The sequence below is a fragment of the Gopherus evgoodei genome, chromosome 11 (assembly GCF_007399415.2).
Source record: "Gopherus evgoodei ecotype Sinaloan lineage chromosome 11, rGopEvg1_v1.p, whole genome shotgun sequence".
NCBI classification, from domain to species: domain Eukaryota; kingdom Metazoa; phylum Chordata; order Testudines; family Testudinidae; genus Gopherus; species Gopherus evgoodei.
This window is the reverse complement of record NC_044332.1, coordinates 64,951,664-64,979,215: the sequence shown is the minus strand read 5'-3', so window position 1 is coordinate 64,979,215 and position 27,552 is coordinate 64,951,664. Positions and strand designations below refer to the sequence as shown.

At 40.4% G+C, this 27,552-nt stretch overlaps 1 protein-coding gene across 2 annotated transcripts in view; it reads right to left on the bottom strand.

Moving 5' to 3' along the window:
• Positions 1-27,552, bottom strand: part of DPP10 (dipeptidyl peptidase like 10) — an 863,493-nt gene that overhangs the window by 415,396 nt on the left and 420,545 nt on the right. Inside the window, exon 1 of one of the 2 annotated variants that reach the window (XM_030580651.1) lies at positions 16,424-16,997. The exons of the other annotated variant lie outside the window; for it this stretch is intronic. Coding sequence (XP_030436511.1) covers positions 16,424-16,498 — 75 coding nt within the window. The 5' untranslated portion in view covers positions 16,499-16,997. Of the gene's footprint in view, positions 1-16,423; positions 16,998-27,552 lie in introns of those variants that run through there. 2 annotated transcript variants of the gene reach the window in all.

The window sequence follows — 27,552 nt, the reverse complement described above, 5'->3', positions numbered from 1 at the left end:
AGTTACTCATGCACATATATATTTGCAGGATCAAGCATAGAGCTGTAGCTTTGAAAGAGCATGCTGCAGAACACTGCCACATTCTCTGGACTGCACCAAACAGAAATCTTTCTCATACTGATTGACAACACCTCCCACCCCCACACTGCAGTTGCTGAACAGTCAGAATGAGCTATTGTTATGTCTGTATAACACAGCATCCCCAAAGCATGATACAGCAGTAGTGAAAACTCTGCCTTTATAGTAGACACTGTGAATCACTAGATTTAATATTGTCCCAAAATTCAGTCTGTACAACAGAAACCTAAACTTTTCTTTGGGCAATCAGCATGGAGTAACTGTGAAAAAAAACAAAACAAAAAACTTCTACCTTTCTTGCATGCTTTTAGTATTATGATAATAATATATTTAGCACTTCTATAACACCTTTCATTAAAGGATCTTAAAGCACTTCACAAACACCAATACATTTAGCTCACAACACCTCTCCCTGCAAGACAGCAATGTATTTTTCTTAATTTAACAGATGGGAAACAGAGACTAGGAGAGATTAGAAACTAATTTTTCAAAAGCATCAACTAAATTTGGATGATGCAGTGTTTTGGTGCCCAATTCTAGATACTTTGGCACCTCGAGTTTGCCAGCAGAAAATGAGGCACTCAAGTGGGCACTTTGGAAAATACTGGCCTCAGAGACTTGCCCGAAGTCAAACAGGAATTCTGTACTTGAGCCAAGAATAGAATTCATGCTGCTGATTCACAGACCTACCATTCTATTTCACTGGACAAATGATGGTACTCTTTTCAGGTATATCAACCCACGTATAGGTATTGAAAACCTAGTCACAATCATTGGTGTTAAACTCTTCTGACTAAACAAAAATGTTGTATATTTCTTGATTACTATATAGCATAATATGGCATGATTTCAAAACATATACTAAGACTTTTCTAAATATTTTCTTATCTTGTTTACATTCATTCTCTCACTGGCTCTCCATCTTATACTGTACTGTTCTTGTATTCAGTGGAACCTCAGCCTCGCATATAGACTTCAAGTGAACTAAGTTAATTGACATCATCTTAATCACGAATGCCACAACTGTCTGAACAAAAGAGACTTGCCCAAAGACTTGTCCCCTCAAAAATGTAAGAAAAATTTCCTTTGACATAATAAAAGTAGATTTGACACAGTCCTTTAAGGCTAAGATTCAAGGCACCAACAAAACAAAAAAGTTAAGTATTTAATTAGTCCCGTTGATATCAATTGGATTCTTCACTCACTTTAAGTAAAGCACATGATTAAGTGTGTGAATCATCAGGCCCTTCACTGATTTTCATTGCCCACGTAAGACCAAAAAATATTGCATAATGTAAAGAAACAGCATAAATAATGAAGAGCAAAGTGGATTGTTTGATTTCTTTCTGTTTCAATATTTTATAAACTGTTAGTAGTGGCAGACAAGTAGATAAAGACAGTTGTTTGCTTAACATTGTCATTTTTTATCTTGGCAGTGACCCTTTAGAAGGAAGAGACAAGAAAATCCAATAAAAGGCACCACTTCATAAGAGTCAAAAGTTGGAGACAGTCTAATCAGGCTGGCAAATATGAGTTCAATTAATAGCAAAGGTTGACATAGCTCTGGTATATCTGATATTTCACAAAGGGAAGGACACCCATTCAGAAATGATATAAGATGTATGGCAAATATATTTGATACGTTTCCTAGATATAGAAAATTCATTGAATAAGAGCAGTCTGACTGAAAGAAAACACCGAAGAAAAAAAAATAATTCTCTACTAATTGTTTTTAAAATCTAAAAATAAAAAAAATTAAATGAACAATCTCAATGAAATTGACATTTTAGCATGAAAAATATTTTTCTTTCTTTATACGCTGAAAAATATTCCCATGTTGACATGATATATTACTCTGTGCTTGTTTCTTTCAGGAGGTGTTCTTTATCTCAGCATATGTGCCATGAGATACAAGGTTACCATGGCAAACATTTTTTATAGAACAGGAAGGTAAATAAATAAAAGATGTACCATGTGCTGGCACACAAGTCAATGTTGCTCAAAAGGTGTAGTAAATTACATCCTCTGAAGTTGTTCAACCCTTATTTTTCCTGAATAAACAACTTTGCATCGTGCTATATAGGAGAAGAGCTAGAGGCAAAGAACTCTCCTTCCAAACTCATGTGGCAAGATACCGATATTTAAAGTTATTAAAGGCAAAACATTACTGAAAGTTTAAGTTTACAAATGTAAATGTAGCAAAGTCAGGAGAAAACAAGTTCGGGTTCCTATAGCAATGCATGCAGATGGGGATCCATCCGCCTGAATCAGTTTCCAGGATCAGGACTTAAATACCCACTACAGCCTACACTCTGTGCTCTTTCCCCCCCCCCCCGCCTCCCCACCTACTCTCACCAGCTTTCCCATAATGCAGGCAGATCATTAAGGTCTTGATGTCTGCAGCTCTGCCTAAGATGTAAAGTAGTCTTCTTTCCCATTTCCTGTGACAGGGGACAAAACAGGAATATTCCCCTTTCAATACACACCTAAAAGCAGACTTCACAAGAAATGAAGTAGAGTGACTGCCTGTGACTACTTTTTTTCCTGACATCTAAACTTTTTCTGCAATAAAAATTTCTTATTGGGAGAAAACTGACAAATTATCTTACATTTTCCAAGAGGGAAAAAAATTAAGCTATAACCTGGTTATTATACTCACTTCCAGGGAACAAGAAGAATCCTGAAATCACTATATTTTGCATAAAATAGAAGTTAACTTCATTTGAAGGTTTCTGCTTTAGAGAGGAGGAATTTCTGGTGAGACCTGTGACATGCAAATTTCATGATAATATGTCATCTGAGAATGACAGTTTTACAAACATAACAGTGCTGTGGAAATTGGTGAGTATGCTGTAAAGAAGAGGGGAAAAAATCTCATCAATTCAACCATAGGCAAGATCATTCCTTTACCAAATACAGACAGGCCCTGATTCTACCACCCGATCCATTCAGGCAGAACTGTGCAACTATCATAATCCCAAACGGCTTCACTGAGGTTCTGCACAGGTCAAGGAATCCACAGAGAGCAGATTGCAGGATCATGGCCTTAGTTGGCAGGATTCTGGATAAAGTGAATCTTAGCTGAAGCCTGTAGACAGCGCTGCATATCAGGAAAGTTATTCCTTTATTACTCCCCACTAGAGATATGAGAGTATTTCATTTTTCAGATCGTTGGCTGAATTGCAAATAATAATTTTTTAAAAAGCATTTGTTTTGGGTCAAGCCAAAGTAAAACTTGTTCAACAAATCAAAGTTTCATTTCAGGTCAAACAAAAATATTGTTTGACCCAACATGAAATGTTTCATTTTGGTTTTGTTTTTAAATAAAATCTGAAACTAAAAGTTACTCTGAATCAAAAAATTGAAACATTTTGTTTTAATCTTTTTGAAAGGAAATATTTATGTTTCACATCTTTTGTTCATTTGTTTTGTTCTATTTTTGGCTAGAAGAATGTGTTGGATTAGACATAAATTTGCTAAATGTTTTGGTCAACACAAAATAGCATTTTTCAGAGAAAAAAGTTTTGTATGAAAAATTTCTCCCAGCTCTACTCACCACTTCCCCCATGTGCAGTGAAATAACTACAGACACAGACACCTAACTTTTGTTTTAAAGGAAACTGGCATTAGGAAAACATCTGAATCACAGGCCTATACAAATATTTAAATTTAAGCCCAGGAGTAGCGCCACTGAGTTTAATGGGACAATTCACATGACTAGAGTTATGCACATGCATGCATTTTTACAGGACCAGAGCTCAATTCTCTAGTTCCATTTAAAATTGTATTCCAATTTCCTGGCTGATCTAGGAATCTTGTTGTTTTGTGCTGCTACTTTATTTTTAAGCCGTGATTTATGTAATTTTGCATCTCTTCTATCTCTCATCAAAATATTTCCCAAACCATGTAATTTTCAAGATTAGCTGACAATTTATAATTCTGTGTTCCGGAACAAGAGTATTTAATTTTGTAAAGTCATTTCTTCTTTTCCTTTCTCCCCAGCCCATTATTATTAGCAGTAGATATTTTGATATGTAAGTTTCAAAAGTAAAAACCAAAACACAACATTTTCATTGCATTCAGTTTTTGGAGGAATAACCATGTCTTTGATAGGCTTTCTGTGGGACATTATAAAATAACCGCATTCATTATTTTAATGAATTACAAAAAATAATCATAATTACATCAATGTTATTTTTAAACAGCTAGCCCGAGAACTGATCTATAATACCTCAACTTAAAGGGACATTGTCAATAAGAGTCATATTTTAAACAAATACATCTCCTCAACAATTAACTTTAAAACTGACATAATTAAACACACTTCCAATCGACATTTTGCTATTATATGGTTTGTTTAGGTCCCAATTCTCCACTGAGATTTGCAGAGGTACAGGAATCCCCTTGTATGGAGCTCATGGATAGAATCAAAGCTTTACTTTGTAATTTTCTCTCATATGGGCAAAAAAAAGTCAGTTAAATCAGATTCACTTTCTGGTTCATAATTCTGCAGTGATTGGATTCCAAATACCCTAAGGGAGAGTTTGTTTAAAATAACTGTTCCTATTAAAATAAGAACAATGGAAACTTTCCTGTTGGTCTTACCTGTTGTGAAAGATTGTTTTATAAAAATCTAAAGCCCTGCTCTTGCAAGTTTAAGTCTGTTGGTGGTCCTATCAACCTGAATGGGTCTTCTCTTGTCTCTGCAATGTTACTCACATGCATAACTTGGAATCAAATCTGAGTTGATTGTGTTCCGTGAAATGCATTGGCAGATGTTTACTTGATACAACAAACTTGGAAAACTGTTTTAAAGAAAAAGATAGTCAAATTAAATATCTATTATTTGTCTAAAGTATGGGGCAACAGAAAAAAAAAAGTTTCAAAAGGAACTACCCTACTTATAAACATGCCTAGATTTAAAGTTATATTTAAAGTTGCTGTATTATTTTTCAGAATTATATGCAGAGGATTCTTCCTGTTTTGTTTTATTAATATATGAAAAATAAAAATAGAACAAGAACTTTATTCTGAAACCAATTGTTGATTTTAAATAAACTAATTTATAGTACGATCATGAAGTCCCCGCTCAGAATTCTGAGCACTTACTTACGTAAAATATTTCCATGATGTTCACAGTTTGATACCACACTTTCAAATTTGCCACATACTGAATTTTTACAAATAAACTCACAGACTCTCCAGAATGATAAGACACAGGACAAACCCATTTCACAAAAAATCTGATTACAATTTGCATTTATAAAATCGCCTTGTATCCTGTGGGACCCCAAAGAACTTTTAACAAGTTGACAAACTACAACAAATATTGTCGTGTAAATATGTGCTTGAAGCAGTACCAATTAGTCATGTAATTAGTCCCACTGCTTTCATTGGGACTAAGAGTATTTAACAGTGGGCTTCTATACAGGAACTTCAACCACTATGAAATACAGTCACATCAGGAGTAGAACACAGCATCTGCCTAACAATGCACCAAAAGCCTGCAATACAGTTTGGATTTAAAAAAAAAAAAAAAAAAGCATATTTTACAACTAATTTCCTTGCATAGTCATCCCCTTATTTCAGAATCTTTGACTTTGTAAGAGTCTATTACCTTGACTAGATTTAAATTTATATTTATGCTTGACAGCATCTAATTACCCTATACAATCATCTATGCCTTGGAGCAAGAAGGCCTTTAGTAACAAACAATCCAGCAGGATTTTTATGTTGTTGCTTTTCACACTGTGGGATATTGCACATTTCTTCCAAGAAAGAGCAGGCAATCTTGCAAGCTAATTCCTATCCAGAAAACATACCTACTTGGACTATACTTATGATTAAAGTCATCCTAGATTTTTGTGGTTTTTTGGATGTATTTATAGTAGTCATTTCGCCTACCCCGCCCTTCAGCAGAATTAGTTGTGGGCATGAGATTCAGATCCTATGCCCTCAAGATTATTCCCCACCCCTCACCCCCATCCTGCTGTACAGAGAAAGAGAGAAGCTCAAAATTCAAAAAGCTAAAATCTAATCTACGGACTGACTAGAGTTACTTAAGCCAAAATCCTGAGACTCTGAAAGCCTCTTTCCCCATGTATGTCACCTAACTAGCCTGGTCAATCAATGGGGTGTTCAAGACAGAAAGGAAACAGAGATGAGGTGAACATATACAAATGCAGGATCAGACCCAGAATTTATGATCAGTCCCATTAGTGATGTTTGCTTGATTTAGTTCTCTGTATTCATTCAGCATTTAATTTATACAATAAAACAAGATTAACATTTTCCCCTCTAGTATTTGGAAATCACACCCATCTTGCAGAAGAATCTGTCTTAACCTTTACCTAACTCCTTTTCAGGGAGTCTACAGAACACTTTTCCTTTTCAAATGAATGTGAATTTCAGTTATTACCCTAGACACTCTCCAAAATCTTTAAAGGGTAGAAATGGCTTGAGGACGACAGTTCGGTGTCATAGCAACTTCTGAGGTTTTGAAGTGTGGTTTTGTTCTATTTTGGAACAATACCAAAATATCTTAAATGCACAAAAACTGAAGTGTGTCAAAATGTCTATTTTGGCTCAAAGATTAAGCTTTTTAGCACGTCTGGCTTGGGATGTAGGAGACCAACATTCAAGTCCCCTGCTCCTCTGCCTGATTCAGAGCAGTTTTTTTATACCAACCTATTCTCATTCAGCTACAGCAGTCATTTGAACCTAGGGTTCCTACATCCTAGCCTAGTGCCCTAACCACTAAGCTATAAAACAAGTCTGCCATGTCTGCTCTCTCTCCCCTTCCATCCCTGCTATGCCACAAAAATCCATCAGCTATATCGCCACAAAACATGTCCACATCCAACACTATGCAATTTTATACTTACTAGTTAATTATCTTATACAATAGTCTCAAAGCATCAGAGGGCTTTTATCTGGATTTTGAATCACTCCCTGTGTAAAGAATCTCTATATAATAAGTTATGTTCAAGTTCCTAACAGCGTTAAGAACAATTAGGAAAGGTTTTCTAGCTTCAGCCGTCAATTCTGTAGGTCATCCAATGTCCTTCCTAATGGATAAATACTGTAATTTATCATCATCAGTCACCATCAGCATTATTCCTTTTACTATCATATATTCATGAACTTTATTCGATACAGCTTAGTGGAGCATAAAAGAACTGCATGATTAAAGTGAAAAGGAGCAGAGTTTGAGACAGCACAGGTTTTATGGTTACTGCATGGACTGAGAAATGACATAGGTCTTCTAAAAGTGAGAAAGCGTTTGTCATCAAATTATAGCTACCTCTTGGCAGAAGACTTAAAGGCATCTCTGGCAATGGACTTGAAGGCAGCTACTCACATTCCTGTCTAACTCTGTCAGTGCAATATGAAAGAAGAGTTAATTATGAGAAGTATAAAGTACGTGCTAAATACAGTACTGTAAACCCAAACGGACTTACAGCAGATGGGGCCTGGTGCAAAACCTAGGAAAATCAATGGAAAGACTTCCATTGACTTCAGTGGTCAGGCCCAGATACTGATTCAGGGATTAAATTCACGCATTTTACCAGTATGAAAATTTATAAGAGTAATTATTTTTCCTCATCACATCCATGAAAGTCTTTAAATGCCTTACAATTTAACAAACAAAGCTAATAAAAGGACTTCCGTACAGTGGAATAACACTAGTCAACAGCAATTTAGTTCGCTTAAACGCTTCCTTCTCCTTATTAATTATCAAAGTAGCTTGTCCCCTGCAGTACCTTAAAATGGGAAGCTACCAGAAAGAGGCAAAGAAATTATATTTGAATATATATGTTATAACAGATATTTTCAAGTTCCTGGGGCCAACTCGGATACTTTGTAAATGAAAAATTGTTCCAGCATATAAGAACCATTCAAAGCCTTCTACACCACAGAAGTCCCATTGAAGTTCTGTGTGAAGAGGCAAATCCTAGTGTCACCGCTACAGAGGCAGAGGGCCCCACGAACAGAAAATACTGTACTGTTCTACTCGATAAGAATTACCTGGAGGTTATTTTGGAAACAAAATAAAGATAAAGGGGTTCCTGTGCAGGTCTGGAGGGACTATAAAATGCAAGTGAAAGCCCCTCCAGCCTAATAGCTATGTTCTTATTCTGTAACTTAAGAAGGTGGCTTCCTTTTCCCCTTGCCCTTTTTGAGTTCCACAGTGCACAGCCAGTTACTCAGCCTGGCTCCTGGGGTGCTCAAGTATTGGACCCTCTGCAATAGGTATGTGAATTTCAGTCTAATTTGTTTTCCTGTTGTCAATAGGTAAATGAGTCAATGGGACGTTCACTTTAGAAAGATCTGTAGAACTAAGCCCTACATAGTTACTCACTTAAAAGTTTGCTTCAGAACTCTTAAAAAAAAAACAAAAAACACCGCATTTTAAATTCCCATGGTATGACTTTTGCATGCACCCAGGATGTCTGAGGTTCTAGACACAAACGGCCTTTTTACAACATATATAGCCCTGCTCCTACATAGGTCATGCTATTTAGGGCCCAATCCTGCTTGTCCTGTGCATGCAAGTGGTCTCATTGAAATCATGAAGGTAGTCCTGTGGGGAAGGTGATCAGGACACACACTCGGAAAGGAAAATGTGCTCATTTTTCTCCAGCCCCCACCCTGACTTCTCCTCTGGTATGAAACCAGTCTTGTGAATGAAAGGTGTGTGGCCACCTGCCAGGAGGGGGGCAATTCAAGGCAGAGTAAACGATTTCAATATTCACTTGCTCTCTGCATTCCCCATATATCCAATTCCTGCATGTAGAGCTTGAAAAATATAGTTCTAACCCTATAGCAGGATTATTAATGCAGATTCAAATAAGCTTCTTGGGCTGGCATTCATATACTTGATCACATTATCTAGGTTTGTAATATTTCTCTCTGTCTTCAGCATGGAAATGGCATGGCTCACTCACATACGGTGCAAGAAATTGAATCTGAATCTAAATCTTAACTGTTGCCATAAAATTCAGGGGATAATGAACTTTTTTCCACTTTTCCTCATTTTTCCACCTTAGAAACCTGATGTATCTGACTTTGTATTGACCCACAAAAATCAATACATTTGATATATCACAATAATATTACAAGTCAAAAAAAAGCTAGCTACAGAAACTTGGAGAAATGTGAAGTCACTTTTGATTTTGATTTCTTATTTCAATCCTAAGCAAACTCAAAACACAAACACACACAGCATATGGAAAGAATTTCTGAGACACTCATTACCTAGAGCTGAATACCTTTTACACAGAGCACTAAATCTTACAAGTTTTCAAGTTTGCTGAAACTGTGGTTAGTGTGTAATGTAAGAGCTCACGTTTTTCTGTGTATCCAAGCAGGAAAAGATAATTTTGACTGAACAGACAGATCGTGTTCAAGATCAGTACTTATATAGGAATACCTACAATAGATCGATATTGTCACATTAAAAGTAGGCCAATGCTCATCCACTGTCTCCTATGTGTGAATGTACCACGTAATGTAAAAATTCATAAAGTCTTGTAAGTTTTTGAAAGACAACATAAAATAATTAAAAAAATTAAAAATATGAAAAATAATTTAATAGGACCATCCACCACAACACAAAATATATGTCCTCCAAGGCCCTGATCCTGCAAAGAGATCCATGTGCAGGGATTCCTCTGTCCATGTTGATCCCCACTGAACAGGCACAGGTGTCCACCAATTTACTTCTCTTTGCAGGATTAGGGCCTAGTTTGAGGAAACCACTATAAAATGATGAAGGAACACACAAAAGACATTAGACTATTTCACCTTTTATTCACTGAAAACTAAACCTTGATGCATACAGAGATTAAACTCCCTTGGAGGTCAAATTTATTTGAACTTAATAGGGGCTTTACTACAGCTTAAATTTTCAGAACTTAGCCCTGAGAAAGCGGAGTTTAAATTTCTTGCTCTTTAATCCACTGCACTTTACAATAAAGGCAATACTCATACGCCCACTGACTTCAATAGGAGCTCTGCCTGTCTATATATTATACAGTTATAGTTAACTCTTATGCTCAGCCAATAACTGCCTTATAATAGCAGAATAGCACGCAATTAACTTTCACATATCTATTTTAAAAATATATTAACTTAGAGCTGCAGTAATGGACTGTAGTTCAGAACTTCTAAAGAAAATTTTAGATTCCTGTATTTTAAAACTAAATTAAAAAAAATACTTGAGTGTGAGAGAATAATAGAGACTCAGGAGAGAACGATTACAATTTTCAAAGATCTCTTTGCTCATACAGACAAAGAACAGCAAGCACCAGGTGGTGTAGATCATCTTTTTCTTGGTAAACAGACTGAAGCTTCACAACGTTAATACCGATAGGAATTATCTTAGTTTTGCATCTGCAGAAAAAGCAATATGCATGAACTGGCATGCCATATAGGTACCAAATTTGTTGTGGTTATTGACTATTAAACAGCGCTTTTTTTTTATGATCACTAAGAGCTATTGTCTAAGACCATGGGCAGCTGTTAAAAACTACAGATTGACAAATGCCATTTGCTGTATTACACAGGTAGAACTCAAGAAGCTAAAATAATTTATGAAGCAAGCATTCAGGCAACAGAGTTCAGCGGAAATAAGAATAATTTAAAAGGTATTTTCCTCTATGCAGATAAAGTATGATAACGTAAAAATGTAATTTCAGAAATAAACAGCAACAATCATTTAACAAAGGGTTTGGAATGAATGTGACTAATTTTTCAAAGTTCTCTCTAAAAACATCACTAGTATTGTTTATTACAATCCTGCCAAAGGACTAACTATAAATGGGATTCCATTGGGCTAGGCCTTGTACAAACACAAAGCAGTAGGCAGTCTCCACCCTGCAAAGCCTACAATTTAAAAATCAACAAGCCAGCCACACAGTGTGCCTATAATGCAATCAGTGAGTGTGACTGCTGCATGTGTAGACACAGGTGAGCCAGCTTTAAGGTAGCTAGCTCAGGCACCAATAGAAGTGGAGCTGAGGCAGTACAGCTTCACTATGGGCTGTACAGCTGAGTAATAACTAGGGTAGCTAGGTCGTGCTGACGGCTATGCTGTCACAACTTCACAGCTACCAGTACAGAAGCTAGACAGAATAAGGTAGCTTGGGTATGTTAACAAATGCTATAACTACACACCCAACTGTAGTGTAAACGTACCAACAGTATGGGAGAAGAAGGAATAACTCAAGCAGAATGAGTTTAATTAGGAGGGAACAAGGTAGTGGAAATAAAAGTGAAGGGAGAGGGGACACTGAATAGAAGAGATTGGGAAGGATATACAGTCATTAGATGTTTTGCCCAGGGGAATGTTAGTTTACAACTACCTTCTTGAAGAAAGTGCTCAATAAGAAGTTATACCAAATTTATTTTTAAGTAAGTGATCACTAATGTTTCAGTCAGTAAAATAACACCTTTGTTTAACCAGGCAAGTCACTGTAACAGCCAGTTGTAATTGTATGGGCATGGCTACACTTACAGCTGTACAGCGCTGGGAGTTACAGCTGTCTTCGTAAAGCTGTGTAGGGAAAGCGCTGCAGTGTGGCCGCATTTGCAGCGCTGTTGGGAGTGGTGCATTGTGGGCAGCTATCCCAGCGTTCAAGTGGCTGCAACGTGCTTTTCAAAACAGGGGGGTGGAGTGGAGTGTGACAGGGAGTGTGGGGGAGACAGAGAGAGTGGATTTTTGGAGCTGACACTGTTCTCAGCTCCCTGCCTTGCAAGTTCTAAGGACTGGAAGATACATAGCACCTACTTTCAATCATTGTAAAAGTTTTGACCCCTTCCCCCACCCCTCTCTTATTCACTAAATGCAAATTATGCACTCCTAAATAGCCTTCAGACCACATAAGCAGCTGCTCAACATGGACTCCCCTCTCTCCTCAAGCAAACAGCTGTGAACATTTCAAAGCAATTCCCCTGCCTCCGCTCATCGCTGGCTGGAGCAAAGAGCAGCTGTGTTTGTTTTTTAGATAAGTAGCTCCGGGGAGCTTGGAGTTCAGCCATTCTTCCTGTTTGTTGTGGACAGGAATTCTGGGATACCTCCTAATACCCTGGAGGCCAATAACAGAGCTTTTGGTGGCCACACTTGATGAGCAGCGCTGCATCACCAGCGCAGCAATTGTTACGCCCCAAGCAGACCAGGTGTACAGCCAGCGCTGCAGCCAGGGAGTTGCAGCACTGGATGTGCCTTGCAGGTGTGGACAGTTACTAAGTTGCAGCGCAGTAAACCCACCACCAGCGCTGCAACTCTCCAGTGTAACCAAGCCCTTACAGTGATAACTCAGGTCCCAATCCTGAAAACACTTACTGCAGCAAACCCAGTGACTTCAGTCTGACCACTCACATGAGTAAAGTTATATCTGCGCTTGGGTGTTTGCAGGAGAAGACCCACAAGCAATTCCTCGCTTCACCACAGATTTTCTGTGTGACGTTGACTTGGGCCAGGTTGATGCTAGAAAAGTGCAGACAATGAAGGGCCTATCTTATGAAAAGAGGTTAAGATAGCTTGGCTTGTTTAGCCTAGCAAAGTGAAGGGTAAGGCTGGGGGGAAGCAGGGGAGGGAGAGATTTCATTGCTCTCTATAAACACATCAGGGGAGGGAGAAGAGCTCTTTCAGCTAAAGGAAAGTGTTGGTAAAAGAACAAATGGGTATAAACTGGCCATGAATAAATGTAGGATGTAAATTAGAAGCAGCTTCCTAATCATCAGAGGGGTGAGGTTATGGCACAGTTTTCCAACAGGCATCGTAGAGGCAAACAACCTAACTAGTTTTAAAAAAGAGCTTGATACATTTATGAGTTTATATGACAGTTTTGCCTGCAAGAGCTGGGGTATGGACTCAATGACCCAGGATTTCCCTTCCAGTCCTAGGTTCCTGTTCCCCTGCATAGCCATGCCAGCAAGCCTTCCTAATGTAGATACAGCTTATACCAGCAAAGGAGGGCTTTGGCCAGTATAGCTTATACTGGTTCAGCAAGAAAAATAATCTATATCTTCAAAAGCAGCTTTTGCTGGTACAAGCTGTGTCTACACTAAGGCTTCTGTTAGTATAGAAGTGTGACAAAAAAATCCAACATTACTAGACCAATAGAAGCTCCTAATGCAAACCTGGACTTAGTCTCTCTGGACCTCAGTTCCCCATCTGTAAAATGGGGACAGACATACTTCCCTACCTTGCAGAAGTCTTGTGAGGAAAAATATGTTAACTATTGTGACATAAGCAGAAATGATGCTTACAGAGACCATCTGAAGTATCTAGATAGATGCTATGGGCAGATTTTTGAATCCATATGGATCCCCACTGGCTTCAATTGAATGCTGCATGGGCTTTACTGCAGAATTGGACCCCTAAAACCTTCTCAATAGTCAATTACCATTTAAAATAAAGATAATAATCTTCTTCTGTATATAAAATTCAACTCTGACAAACAACTGTTATGTGTGATTTAAATATTAAGCACTGTGCAAAAAATGTCTGGAAACCATGAATTTCACAACACAGTTCAGTCTGAGCCTAGCAAAACTTTGTTCTCTTCTATAATTTAATGTTTGCATACAGTAGGGAGAACCACAGTTACCACCATTCACTTACAAATTAGCTGAAAGAGAGGATGAAAACTGTAGAGCAGTGAAAAAATGATAAGCCTATTCCTAAGCTTTACAGCTATTTAAAATTAATAGAGAATAGAATACTGTTCTTCAGTTCAAGGTAATAGGGCAGTAGGAAGAAATAGGGTTTGATATATAACAGACTGCTTTGATAGTTAAAAAAGATCTCTAGCTTTAACAACAAAAGGCCATTTTGGTAATTCAACTATGTGTGAATTTAAAATAAAGCCAGAGTGAGTGGTTAGAGCCAACCATCTTTGATGCTGGCTAAGAGCACTGTCTTTTAAAAGAAAGCAAATACAATATTTTATTGAAATGAAGAGCTCTGTGAATGCTTGAGATTGATCATACAGTAGCAACAAATGCCTAGACCAGCTGACTTGCTGTAAAATGTAATCATTCTGTACACATAATAGGAACCACTGACAGCAATAACCCAGTCATTCTGTCTCAAACTATTATAATATATGCATTCATTTTATTCAGAATATTGAAAGCCTCCTCAAAACAGCTGAAATGGAGTACTTTGTTTGATATCATAGGAAAAAGTGTCAGAATGCATATACATAAACCCAATCCTCCAAATACTGATGCACATGTTTACATTTACTCATGTGAGTAGCCCCACTGAAGTCAATAGGATTACTGACATACTTAAAGTTAAACATAGGTGAATATTTTCAGGATAGGATCCTTTGACTTAAATTAACACATAAACCTATAACATGGGACTTTTCAATATCAACTTCCTTTTTTGATATATTTGTAAATCCTACTGATTAGTCTGATAATGAAACAAATGTGATTTATATTTATCTTGGTTATGTTTTGAAAAATGCTGATTTCAAAATGTAAAAATTGGGATGCCTCAGTCTTGAAAGCAGTAAGAAAAACGCAACATCACAAAGAATCTTTTTGAGTTTGCAAAATTTCAGGTGTTTTGCACGCAATACAAAATCGTGATCAACTAGACTCAGCTACACACTGATGAGGTTAGGTGTACTATTTTCAGAATTTATAGTCTGTTCTTTGCCCTCTTCTCCTCCTCCCACCATTTCAAACTCTGCAGCACCAGAAGTAACCATCTGGGGTCACAGGTTAGTGATCAGAGATTTCAGGAGGGAGTGTTCACACAACCAATCTTTTCTAACATATTGGTACCATCATCCAAGAGCACCAGTGAGAAACAGCTGCCTGTTAATGAAACTTAAGGTTCTGTGATGCTGAAAGATGATTTCTGCTAACAGACATTCCCTGGTTAGCCAAGCCTTTATATTGAAACTGCTTCTTCATGTTACAAGCATAGTACTGAGAGAGACACATAATCTTCCAAATAGCCCCGTTTATTAACATAAACACAGTGCAAAGGCTTTTAGCAGCATGACTTCGAAAAGGCTGCATGAAATGCTGCTCTAACACTTGTAAGGCTAGTAAATAATCTTTCTCACCCTCTATATCAAACTAAAGTAATCACACATTTGCCAAGGGGGCGAACAGACAGGAATATGGGGAGAACTAGGCAAAGCCGAGGTGTTGAATTCTCACAGTATTAAAGACCCTAGTCTTCCCCACGGATCTAGGGATTGCCCTTTCTGCTTCCTATCTAGAGAGCAGGAAGAGAACCGAAACGGTTTTCAGCACCCCAGTACCAGATGTTTAAGCTTATTACACTCCTTTCAGCCCCACTTCTAGTGCTTGGCAGCTAAAGTGACTGACATGGAAAGAATTACACCTTTCCCAGCGAATCTTGAGCTGACAGCACCATCTCTGGTAGTATCTGCCTGCTCCTCTCCAGAGTGCCATAATTATCTAATGACCTAATAGCTGACAGCCTCTACTTAGAGCCACTAATTGATGTAAACATGACACATCTGTAGAGACTGATCACTTCGTGTATTTATTTCACTTGATACAACTTGGGCAAGCAAGAGCACAAAGTCTTGCACGATCCTCCGGGGGGAGGGGGACTATGGAAATGACACCAAAACCACCTCGAATGATACAGGAGCGCAGTGCTCCAAGTCTGGAGCCCTGACTCGCATTCTGAATTCTCCAGCACCCACCTGAAGCAGACACAGCACCGCAGCCAAGACACCCTGGGAGCCCATTTCAAATCTAGACTCCTTAAAACATATATTAACAACCCCCCAAAGCCCCTGAATCTTTCTCCAGCTGTAGCCTCCCCCCGCTAACAGGCTTCTGGTCCCTCTCACTGCTCCGTTCACACGCTTGGAAATGTCATCCGAATGCTTAGTTTCGTCTAATAATGATGCGTCCAAGGAGACTCTCCCCCACCCACCCCAAAGTCTTCGCCTGCAGGGGAACAAAGTACTCCACTAAGGCTGCTGTATCCCCCCGAACCAGGCAGCCCCCCACCCCCAGGGCAGAAAGGGTCTGTTTCTTTCTTGCGGCGGCTGTATCAGCCAACCTGCCCCCGTCCCCTCTACAGCAAGGCGGCAGCCCCTTGCCCTCCCCGCGCCTCTCGACACCTCGTAGGCAGGCAGCGTTTTTCCTGGCCACACAGACCGCACTTTTACCCACCGTTGGCTACAACTTCGTCTGGAGTCAGTGAAGGGGGGGGACACACACATGAAAGGTGCGTTAATCTTCAAGCCTCTCTGGGAGAACGGGGGCGAGACAAGGGGGGAGGCACCCCCCACACAGCCACACACACGGAAGAGTTCTTGCAAACTCTTACCTGGTCTTGCTGCTGAGCCTGGCTCCCCCGGCTGCCCGGGTTCGGCGCTGCCTGCTGCTCCTTCATGGCTGTCATTGCACAGAGCCGGCTTGATTCCGCGGCACTTCCTCTCACTGGTACTTCAGCCTCGGAGACCTTTCACTGGGCACCAATTGCATGACACCCGCTTCCCTGCTCGCCTGGAATCGGCAAAGAGGCAGCGGCGGCAGCAGCAAATGGGGGGGGGGAAGAGGAGCACCAAGGAGCTGCAGCTTCTCTCTCCCCCTCTTCCTCTCCAGCTACCGCAACCCCCCCTCCAGCCGGAGCCAAGCGCTAGAAGCGCGCCCAGGGGCAGCGCAGCCTGGAGCTGGCGGGTCACTGAGCGCTCTGGGCCGGCAGCCGCAGACAGAAGCGGAACACCTGGCTGGGCTGGGACTCGGCCGGCTTCCCGCTCCCCGCCAGGCGGGGACGGTCTCGCATTACTGCAGTGTGCGCGCCCCCTCCCGCAGCAGCAGCGGCGGCGGCTCTCCGAAGAGCCCGGCTTGGCGAGGCAGGTGCGGAGGAGACGGAGCGGGGGCTCCCTCTGGCCTCGCAGCAGCAGCGTCCCGCCGCCGAGCGCCGCTGGCTGCACAGCTGGAGCAATGGACAGGCAGAGCAACAAGGCGCCGCTGTCACACTCTGCTTCCGTCCTCGGCGGGAACAGCCCACTCCGAGCCCCCAGCCAGAGCGCGGGGGCGGGTCTCTGGCTGCCCCTGCCGCAGGACCAGCCCGCCGGCTTGGGCTGGGGGCCGGCCCCCGCGGCAAATGCCTTCAGCCGCCTTCGTGGAAGCCCAGCCCTACACAGCTCTGGTAAATCCTCTCTTTGGGCAGCAAAGAGCAGCTGCCCCTGGGCTCTTTAGGATGGATTGGGGGGGGGCGCTGTGGATCTGGCTTAGGAGGATCTGACAAGCTGTGCCCCCCCACACATAAACACACACACCATACACACACCCAGACAGGGGAACGGGCAAAGTTAAAAACAGCAGCCAGAGGTTTGCAGTCCCAACCTCAGCCATTTCCAGCCCGAAAAGAAGGGCTGGAGCTGGAGATATGGATTAAATTCTCAGGTTGCTTGTTGTATCCCTTATACAGTCTTATCTGGGACTATCTACATAGCCTGTATAATGCTTACTTGGTACGGGGGCATGTTCACAGGTGTTTGGGGGCAGGTTAGTCCCTAATCCTTCTACTGGATTTACAGGTGTAAACTAGGCTACCAGCTATCAGGAAATAATCAGGTGCTGGAAGGGTTCAGGATCAGCACCTAGGAAATATGCATAACTAGGGTGAAAAGACTTGATTCTGCACAGTGACCAGCCTATTCATAAGTGACCACTGCTTTGGAGGACTCCCAAGTTTTTGGCTGTCCAATGCTGAACATAAGTATGCAGCACCTACACCTCTAGCTAACATCAGTGGTAGGTTCAGGTATTTAATACCTCTGAAAATCAGGCCCAAGCTGTCTGGTTATCCCTGGTTTCAGCAGTCTTCTGCTCAGTACTACTTTAACGAATCCATCCACAGATCTGGCCTACAGACTGTTGCAAGACCAGAATTAGCAGGGGGAACCCACACTGGTGGATGAGGCCTCTAGCAGTGTCTGCTACAAACCACATGTGAGAGAAACAGAGGTCCAGGTCAGAGCCAGCACTTAGGAACACAAAGACTTCGCTGTTCCCCACAGGGTCCAAGGCAGTGGCACCAGGAATGGTGATGAGGCCCAGTCAGCACTCCCCATCCCTCACACCAAGGGACCCCACAAGGGGACAGCAGCATATGCTGCAAACACTGTAGGATCATCAGCCACTACTTACCATGGTTTTCAGTCTGGACATTTATTTCCTCTCTGTTCATTCCCACAGCTTCTCTGTCTTCCACACCATCCCAGAACCACTCATTCTCTTCTCCTTCCCTTGCTCTCTCACTTCCTTCCTCATTGCTCTATATTACCATAACTCCCCCCCCCCCCATTAATATAATATGGAGCTATACCTGTCTCAAAGAGCTGGAAGGGACCCTTAAAGGTCATTGAGTCCAGCCCCCTGCCTTCACTAGCAGGACCAAGTACTGATTTTGCCCCAGACACTGGGTGGCCCTCTCAAGGATTAAACTCACAACCCTGGGTTTAGCAGGCCAATGCACAAACCACTGAGCTATCCCTCCACTATTCCACCTTATCTCAGCCTCACTTTTTATATGCATGCTGTGACACTACACCCCACATGCTTCATGGTGATATTGACATGATATAATTATGACATCGTTATGATGTATTTTATGCAAGATAAGTATTATGAGATGTCATGGGAAAGGTTATGATTTGCTGAATATGATTATCTTATTTGGATTCATGTATCATTTTTGTATCTGAAGTTATGAATATTGATTGTCTGCATTTCAAATGTAATTACACCTGGGGAATGCCCACTAGACAAGATGTTTTCATTCTAAACAGTGGGTGGGGAATGGGCCATTAGGAAAACAATAGGACTTGGGAGAAGCTTATCTCCCACCTAGGGAGTCTTCCTGTGTGCCCTCCAAACAGCCTGTAAGTGGTGATTGCTATGACTCTACAAGGACATGTGATGAGACCACAGGTCTCTAGACTCCACCTTGGGATGTCAATAACTACCACTGACAGGTTTGGGAACTAGGAACCAAACTTTGAAACAAAGGGTTCCCACCCTATATGCCAAAGCTATATAAGGCGGGGAAGAACATCATCTGGTGTTCTTCATTCCCCACTCAGGAAGACTCCTGGAAAACCTGAGGAACAAAAATTGAACTGGAGGAAGTGTGGGACCCAGACTAAAGGGATTTTTAGCTTGTGAATGGAACACCTGGGCATTCCAAGCTGTAAGCAAGTGCAGCTTGCTCCTTAAGAAACTGCAGCCTGCTTGTATCATCTCTTTGGGTGAGAAACTGCTATTCATATCCAATCTATTCAGTATATAAAGTTTACAGGTTTTTTTTGTTTATTTGCTAGGTAATCTGCTTTGATCTGTTTGCTATCACTTAAAATCTATATTTTGTAGTTAATAGACTTGTTTTTGCTATATCTAAACCAGTATGGGATTCATAACTCAGGGGCAAAAGGCTATTACATATTCCGCTCCACATTGAGGGAGAGAGTGCATTTTATGATCTTGCACTGTACAGTTTCCTGTGCAGTGCAAGAGGTTATAATTTTGGGTTTATACTCCAGAGGGGGTGCATGCCTGAAGAGCTGATAGTTGCCCTAGCTGTAGCCTTTCCATGCAGGGGTTGGTTAGAGAGCCTGCCTGCATGTGACTGCAGCTGGGTGTGTCCCAACCTATATGTATGCTGGTGAAAGTGCAGGCTAGAGAGGGCGTTGCATCTTGTCACAGCAGAACAGTGTAAAAGGGAGCCCAAGCTGGTGAGTTGGGGGGCTTAGTGATGCCCTAGTTCCAGGTCGCAGCCAATGGGGAACTCCTCACACATGCACCACACAAAGAAAAAGAAAAGTGAATCAATATGACATCTATCAAACATCACCCTTATCACTTTGCCTTCATATTGCATCCCTTTCCCTAATCCTACCTCTAGCCTTTACACTCTCTAAGGCAGAGATTATTTGTCCATACAGGACGTAGCACAATGAGACCTTCATTTTGATTGTGGCCTCTAGGTGCTAGTGTAATACAAATAATAATAAATCCTAAAAGCCACAACTACATAATCATGCCCCTTACAGTACATTTCTAGTGAACATTACTTGAACAATTATTGAACCCCTTTATTAGATAATACGGTTTTTCATTTTACTGTTTTAATTATGCATGTTTTGTGTTTTAAAACCATGTTTTGGTTCCTTTAAACTTCTTGTTTTGAATGTCTTCCATGTTGCTGGAGTGCCACTATTAATCAATGAGGCAAAGGATGCTGGCAGTCACAATATATTTAGTTTTAGTTGCAGCTTGCTGGATGCAGCTGTACTAATCAAAGCCCAACCACATGTATTCTGACTTGCTTGGTTTTATCACTCAAGTAGTGTAAGATGTGCAGTGTCAGTTTTGTTAAAGGCCATGCATCTTGCCTTGTCTGGAACACCCTCAATCAATAGAACTACTTGCTTAAGTCAGGATTTTTTTTTTTTTTAATGGATAAAGGTTGCAGGATCAGGCCCTATGCAGTTTAGACCTGATCCCAGTGGACCCCAGTTTGAGAAATGCTGGTCTATTAAACCCAGTATTTTGTCTTCCAACAGTGATCAGTGCCAGGTGCATCAGAAAGCATAAGCAATTATCCAGTGATCAGTCCTCTCATCCAGATCCAGCATCTGACAGTCAGTGGTTTATGGACACCCAGAACATGGGGTTGCATCTCTAACCATCTTGGCTGCTAGCCATTGATGATTAGAGATGTAAACCCCATGCTATCCTCCATAAACGTATCTAATTCTTCTTTGAACCCAGTTATACTTTGTTACCTTCACAACATCCCCTCTGGCAATGAGTTCCCTAGGTTGGTTCAAGTGAGGTATAAGTTGATAGTCAGTGATGGGATACACATTTCAGACTAGAGACGATCCTAAAAGGAGTGACATATGACTAACAATCATGTTAGCGTGTAGTATTTATGGTATTTTCTCGCTAATGCTTTCACCTTAAGAATAAATGTGCTTGCTCAGAAAGAGCTGTGTGGTAACTTGCAACTGCAGGCAATTACACTGTTCATAACCTTCGGCAAGAAAGCAAAGCAAAGCATAGCCACTGGCCTGTTTAGGTAATCTGACTTGGTAGAAATATCAATGTAGGCAAGGAAATATGCAGCTTGGAAAAACCCAGTCATAAGAGAGAGAGAGACACAGGTCTTTGTGCAAAAGAGGTGAAGGCTAGGAGCCAGGAACCTTTAAGTGAGTGCCCTTGAGGAATCATGGAGGGGGAATACAGGTACACTTGCTCTGAAGCTGTGACAGCAGGCAATACTCCAACTGTCTTACTTCCGTTGGGGGTTTGCCAGCATAGGAAGTGCAGGTTTAGGCTTAGTCTGCAAAGGTACATCTCATCAGTAAGAATGGCTTTTCATTATTGGTAGAAAGGCAAGTGGTTGCTTTGCAGGTCTCTCCTCTGTTCTATATGAAGACATGGACATAAAATGTATCACCAAAATTGCATTGTGTAATACAGTATACAGCATGTCTGATCACCCTCATTTCTTTTTACCTTGATAATAGCACAGATTTTTGATTTTGAAGGGCGAATCTATTCTAGTCACACCACAGTTTCAGCCCATTGCTAACTATGTTTATTGGAGGACAGGCAATCTCTATACACAAACATTTGAAGCTAGCGCTGATGGAGTTCATAAAATTATTCCTAGTTTAATATTTTAGCATTTGAACTGTAAAAATCATGTCAGCATCTGTTATTGATCTGTTTGTATATTGCAAAATCAATTCTCAAAAGTTCAGTAGGAGTTACTAAAAACTGGAAGCATTTTCTACAAATTCATTCTTAACATATGTACTGTTCAGCCTGCTATGTGGCATTGTCCCAATTTTTATTTTAAAGCAAAGTAATGTCAGCTCAGAGAAAGTTGCAGCTAACGTATTGGGCCTGATTTTGCACTCAGATGGACCAATGCAACTCCACTGACTGCAATGGAGTTGCCCTAAATCTACACTAGTGTCTGGGAGAATAGAATCAGACCTATTGATTGTAGATTACCCCACCCAGATGCAATCTCAAGAAGACGTAAGGCCTGATTCTCCACTACTTGCCCAGCCATTTACACCTTTGCAAAGTGGGTGTACCACCATTTACCACTTTGCAATGATAGAAATTACTAGAAATGAGGTAAGGAAGGGAAGAATCAGGCCTTCAGCCGGTCAGTCAAAGGTACCCTGGAACTGGAAGATATACACAATCTATTTTCAATTATTAAAAAATATGGATTTTAGAGTATCTTCTTTATTTCGGCCATATGGGCCCAGTTCAAAAATCAGAAGAGTAGCCATGTTAGTCTGGATCTGTAAAAAACAACAAAGAGTCCAGTGGACCTTAAAGACTAACAGACATATTGGAGCATAAGCTTTCATGGGTGAATACCCACTTCCTCAGACGCATGTAATCATGCATCTGACGAAGTGGGTATTCACCCACAAAAGCTTATGCTCCAATACACCTGTTAGTCTTTAAGGTTTCACAGGACTCTTTGCTGCTTTTTACAGTTCAAAAATGGGAACCGAACAGTGTGCTGCCAAGAGCAATGTCTACATTGCTCTAGGTTTTTTATTACACCCTTCTTTTAGTTGCAAGAAAAACTTCAGGAGAGATTTAGGTGGGATGTTCCCCTGGATGTATCCTTTATTTGGCCAGCACACTGTTTTTTATCCTTCTGTACTTCCCCCTTCTGTCTTCCTTCATGGAAGACAGTTTTTATTAAAATTAGACATCCATACAATGTTTCATTGACGTGTTATATTCCTTTGTTACTCACATCCATTTGCTGACTAACTTGCAGCTGAAAGCTAAGTTTACTCCACTGTGTAAGTCACTACACAATTTTGCCCCTTGTTGAAATTAAGCCACTGTGGATCAATCTAAAATAAAAAATATTTCTTCTTGATGTTTTCTTATCAGTGGCAAGATGAACAGTGAATGGTAGATTGGCAATGTAGACTGTATTCCGCTTAGCACCATTTAGTATTTGTTAATAAATGATACTTAATACAGCCTTTTTAGCCAAAGATTCCAAGGCACTTTACAAACATTGGATCCCACTATGCAATTATTATGCAGTCAAAACTTCCATTTTCATAAATAAACTCGGGAAATGCAGCCTAGATGGAGCTACGATAAGATGGGTGCAAAACTGATTGGAAAACCGTTCCCAGAGAGTAGTTATCAGTGGTTCACAGTCATGCTGTCATGAGTCCTGCACTTAGGAAGGAAGAATCCCATGCAACGCTACAGGCTAGGGACTGACTGGCTAAGCAGCAGGTCTGCAGAAAAGTACCTGGGGATTACAGTGGATGAGAAGCTGGATATGAGTCAGCAGTGTGCCCTTGTTTCCAAGAAGGCCAACGGCATATTGGGCTGTACTAGTAGGAGCAATGCCACCAGATCGAGGGACATGATCATTCCCCTCTATTCGGCATTAGTGAGGCCTCATCTGGAGTACTGTGTCCAGTTTGAGGCCCCACACTACAAGAAGGATGTGGAAAAATTGGGAAGAGTCCAGCAGAGGACAACAAAAATGATTAGGGGGGTTGGAGCACATGACTTACGAGGAGAGGCTGAGGGAACTGGGATTGTTTAGTCTGCAGAAGAGAAGAATGAGGGGGGATTTGATAGCTGCTTTCAACTACCTGAAGCGGGGTTCCAAAGAGGATGGATCTAGACTCTTCTCAGTGGTACTAGATGACAGAACAAGGAGTAATGGTCTCAAGTTGCAGTGGGAGGGGTCTAGGTTGGATATTAGGAAAAACTATTTCACTAGGAGGCTAGTGAAGCATTGGAATGGGTTACCTAGGGAGGTGTTGGAATCTCCATCCTTAGAGGTTTTTAAGCCCTGGCTTGCCAAAGCCCTGGCTGGGATGATTTAGTTGGTGTTGGTCCTGCTTTGAGCAGAGGATTGGACTAGATGACCTCCTGAGGACTCTTCCAACCCTAATATTCTATGCTGGAAGGGCATAATGAGTGGGGTCCCATAGGGATCAATTCTGGGTCTGTTTGGGTTCAATATCTTCATCAATGATTTAGATAATGGCATAGACAGTACACTTATAAAGTTTGTGGACAATACCAACCTGGGAGGGGTTGCAAATGCTTGGAAGATAGGATTAAAATTCAAAATGATCTTCACAAACAGGAGAAATGGTCTGAAGTAAATAGAATGAAATTCAATAAGGACAAATGCAAAGTACTCCACTTAGGAAGGAGCAATCAGCTGCACACATACAAAATGGGAAATGACTGCCTAGGAAGGAGTGCTGCAGAAAGGGATCTGGGGGTCATAATAGACCACAGGCTAAATGTAAGTCAATAGTGTAATGCTGTTACAAAAAAAGTGAACATAATTCTGGGATGTATTAGCAGGAGTGTTGTAAGCAAGACATAAGAAGTATTTCTTCCGCTCTACTCAGGCTTTAACTAGAGTATTGTGTCCAGTTCTGGGCGCCATGTTTCAGTAAGGATGTGGACAAATTGGAGAAAGTCCAGAAAAGAGCAACAAAAATGATGAAAGATCTAGAAAATATGACCATATGAGGAAAGATTGACAAAAAAGGGTTTGTTTAGTCTGGAAAGGAGAAGACTGAGAGGGAACATGATAATAGTTTTCAAGTATGTAAAATGTTGTTTCAAGGAGGAGTAAAAAAAATGTTTTTCTTAACCTCCGAGGATAGGACAAGAAGCAGTGGGCTTGAATTGCAGCAGGGGAGGTTTAGGTTGGACATTAGGAAAATCTTCCAAACTGTCAGGTTGGTTAAGCACTGGAATAAATTGCTTAGAGAGGTTGTGGAATCTCCATCATTGGAGACCTGTCAGGAATGGTCTGGATAATTAGTCCTGCCATGACTGGATTAGACGACCTCTCAACGTCACTTCCAGTTCTATGATTCTATGAAAGTTTTGTCAGCATTAGGGCCAGGAATTGGATCACTTAGACCACAAGTGAAATTTTGAGCCTTTAAAAATTGCACAGAAAATCTATTAACAGGTCAGGGTTCAGAGTGAAGCATCTCTCATCCAAATGAAATTGTATGGGAATCTGGTGAGAAAATGTAATCGTTCAATCGGAATTTGGTCTGGACACCAGAGCGATCATTTCTATTATCGCCCAAAGTCCATGGAATATTTGAAGACCTCAGGTAGCCAAGACATCAGTTTTATAGCTTATCCACGAGCAGCAGTGCCCCCTTGTACCTTAATGCAACTTCTGAATCACCAATCCTACGTTACTATCTATAGCTCCGATGTAGCCCAGTCCTGCTCAGTTTATGAAATCCACAAAGATCACAGCAGATTTAAGAGCTGATTTATTTTCCCTGTATCACTCTATTGAAATCACATCTTATTAATGTTCACCTTTCTTAATTCCTGTAAAACTACCGTACATTGGTAAAAAGGAATCTTGCAAATTATAAAAATATATGTAAAATACATGAAAGTAATGCAACCTCAAAAACCAATAAGCATATCAAAAATGGTAGCATTCAGCTAGTGTTTTAAGTAGATCAGTGGGTCTACTAGAATTAAAGAAAATAGTGGTCCAGATCCTCGGCTGGTATAAATCAATGTAGCTTCATTCAACTTAGTGAAGCTACCATGATTTGTACCAGCCGAGGTTCTGGCAGAACATATTTTTGTACAGCATGCTCTTAAATGTTGACGACGACTCCTTTAGAACAATTGAACTATGTAGTTGAGGAAATTCTCTTGCTGGTAGAGATAAAAAAACAAATTGTCCTCTGTATTCAAAAATACATTATATTCAAATAGCTGTTCTACTGAAAGCCTATTTTCTTTGTGAATAAATTATAAACATGTTTTTCTCTTCTTGCCTTGTTTTAGAAAAAAACATGCAAACATTGAGTTAATACAAATAAATGCAAATATATTCCAACAGGAAAGATCACAGAACGTATTAAATACGTATGCAAATATTTCAGCACTAATGCAAACAGAGCCAAGCTACATTTCAAAATACCATTCTTTAACCAATAAAATGCATAATCAATGTACACCAGCATGTGTCTTTGAGAAGTGCTTTAAAGAATAATTTATTACAAACGGACACAAATCATGGTTTCATCCCCATGACATCTGCTTCTTGTTACTGAATAATTTATGAATTCAAAAGTTACGCTATGTCACCTTCCAACACAAACAGAGATGTACAAAGACGTGTGCAATGTGATGGTCAAAGTGTCCCATGTTAATCATTTGAATCCCACAAATACCAACTTCACCTATGCCTTAAGTAGTCTCAGAGAAGTGCTGTGTCTGTCCCTGCTTGACAGTAGGATTTCATTAGTTCATAGCAGTTTTAGGTCTCTGACAGAGCTAGTTAGAAAAAGCTCAACAAGTTCTGTGGTTTTTTGTTTTGGTTTTTTTGAAAGAAAAAAAAAGTAGTTTGTTTTATGTTTTTATTCCCAACGAGCTCTAATTTCTCACAGCTTGTTTCAATATATTTATAATGCCATTTCATCCTATGAGTGGGTCAGGGGACAAACATAGACTGCATAGCAGATATGGAGTGAAAATATCAAGGTGAATTTGCCAATAGGGATGTGGTAAATAATTCCACCAGAACTCTAGGAGTCTAGACTATAATGTGCCTCTTGCTCCTCCACAGACATGTAAATGGAGATATTCATATAACACTGGTCTGCAATTTTTGAGAAGTCATCTGCTTCAGAGATAAAATGTGATATTTATTATGTATTTTGATGTGCTGAATTCAAATATGACAATTAAAACAACTGATTGGCTACTGTTTCTAAGATATTTAAGTTTTTACATTTTATGTCTATGTATATTGTGTAGATAGTAGAGTTTTAATCATAAATTGTAAACCTAGGTCTTTTCATGTGTTTATGGTTGCTTTACATGATAATATTTCACCTATCCTGTTTATGTAACCCTTTAAACATCAGCAAAAGGGTTATATAAATAAAATGTATTATGAAACAAAGGCAAAAAACGATTACGTACATAGTTTAGTCCTATTCGGTGTCTACTCGGCACTTCTTGGCTTGTCTCTTGTATTCATTAAATGGAGCATCTCTTGTCACTATCCAGCAATAGTCTGGAAGCATTGATGGGCTCCATTTGCCCTGATAGCCTGCCAGGAGATTCCACTGCTGTAGTCTGGAGCCCAACAGCTCTGCCTTACTCTTGGGTAGTTCCAAATTCCTGACAAGGTCATTCAGTTCACCTTGTGTTATGAGGTGTGGTTCAGAGGAGGAGAATGGGAGAAAATGCAGGTCCTGTGACATTGATGGTTCAGGACCAGAAGTTTCATCCTCTTCCTCTTCCTCGTCTGACTCAAGTGAGAATGATTCTGGTGCATCAGGAACCGGCGGTCCTTCTCCGTGGGGGACTGGGCGTATAGCTGATGGAATGTTTGGATAATGCACAGTC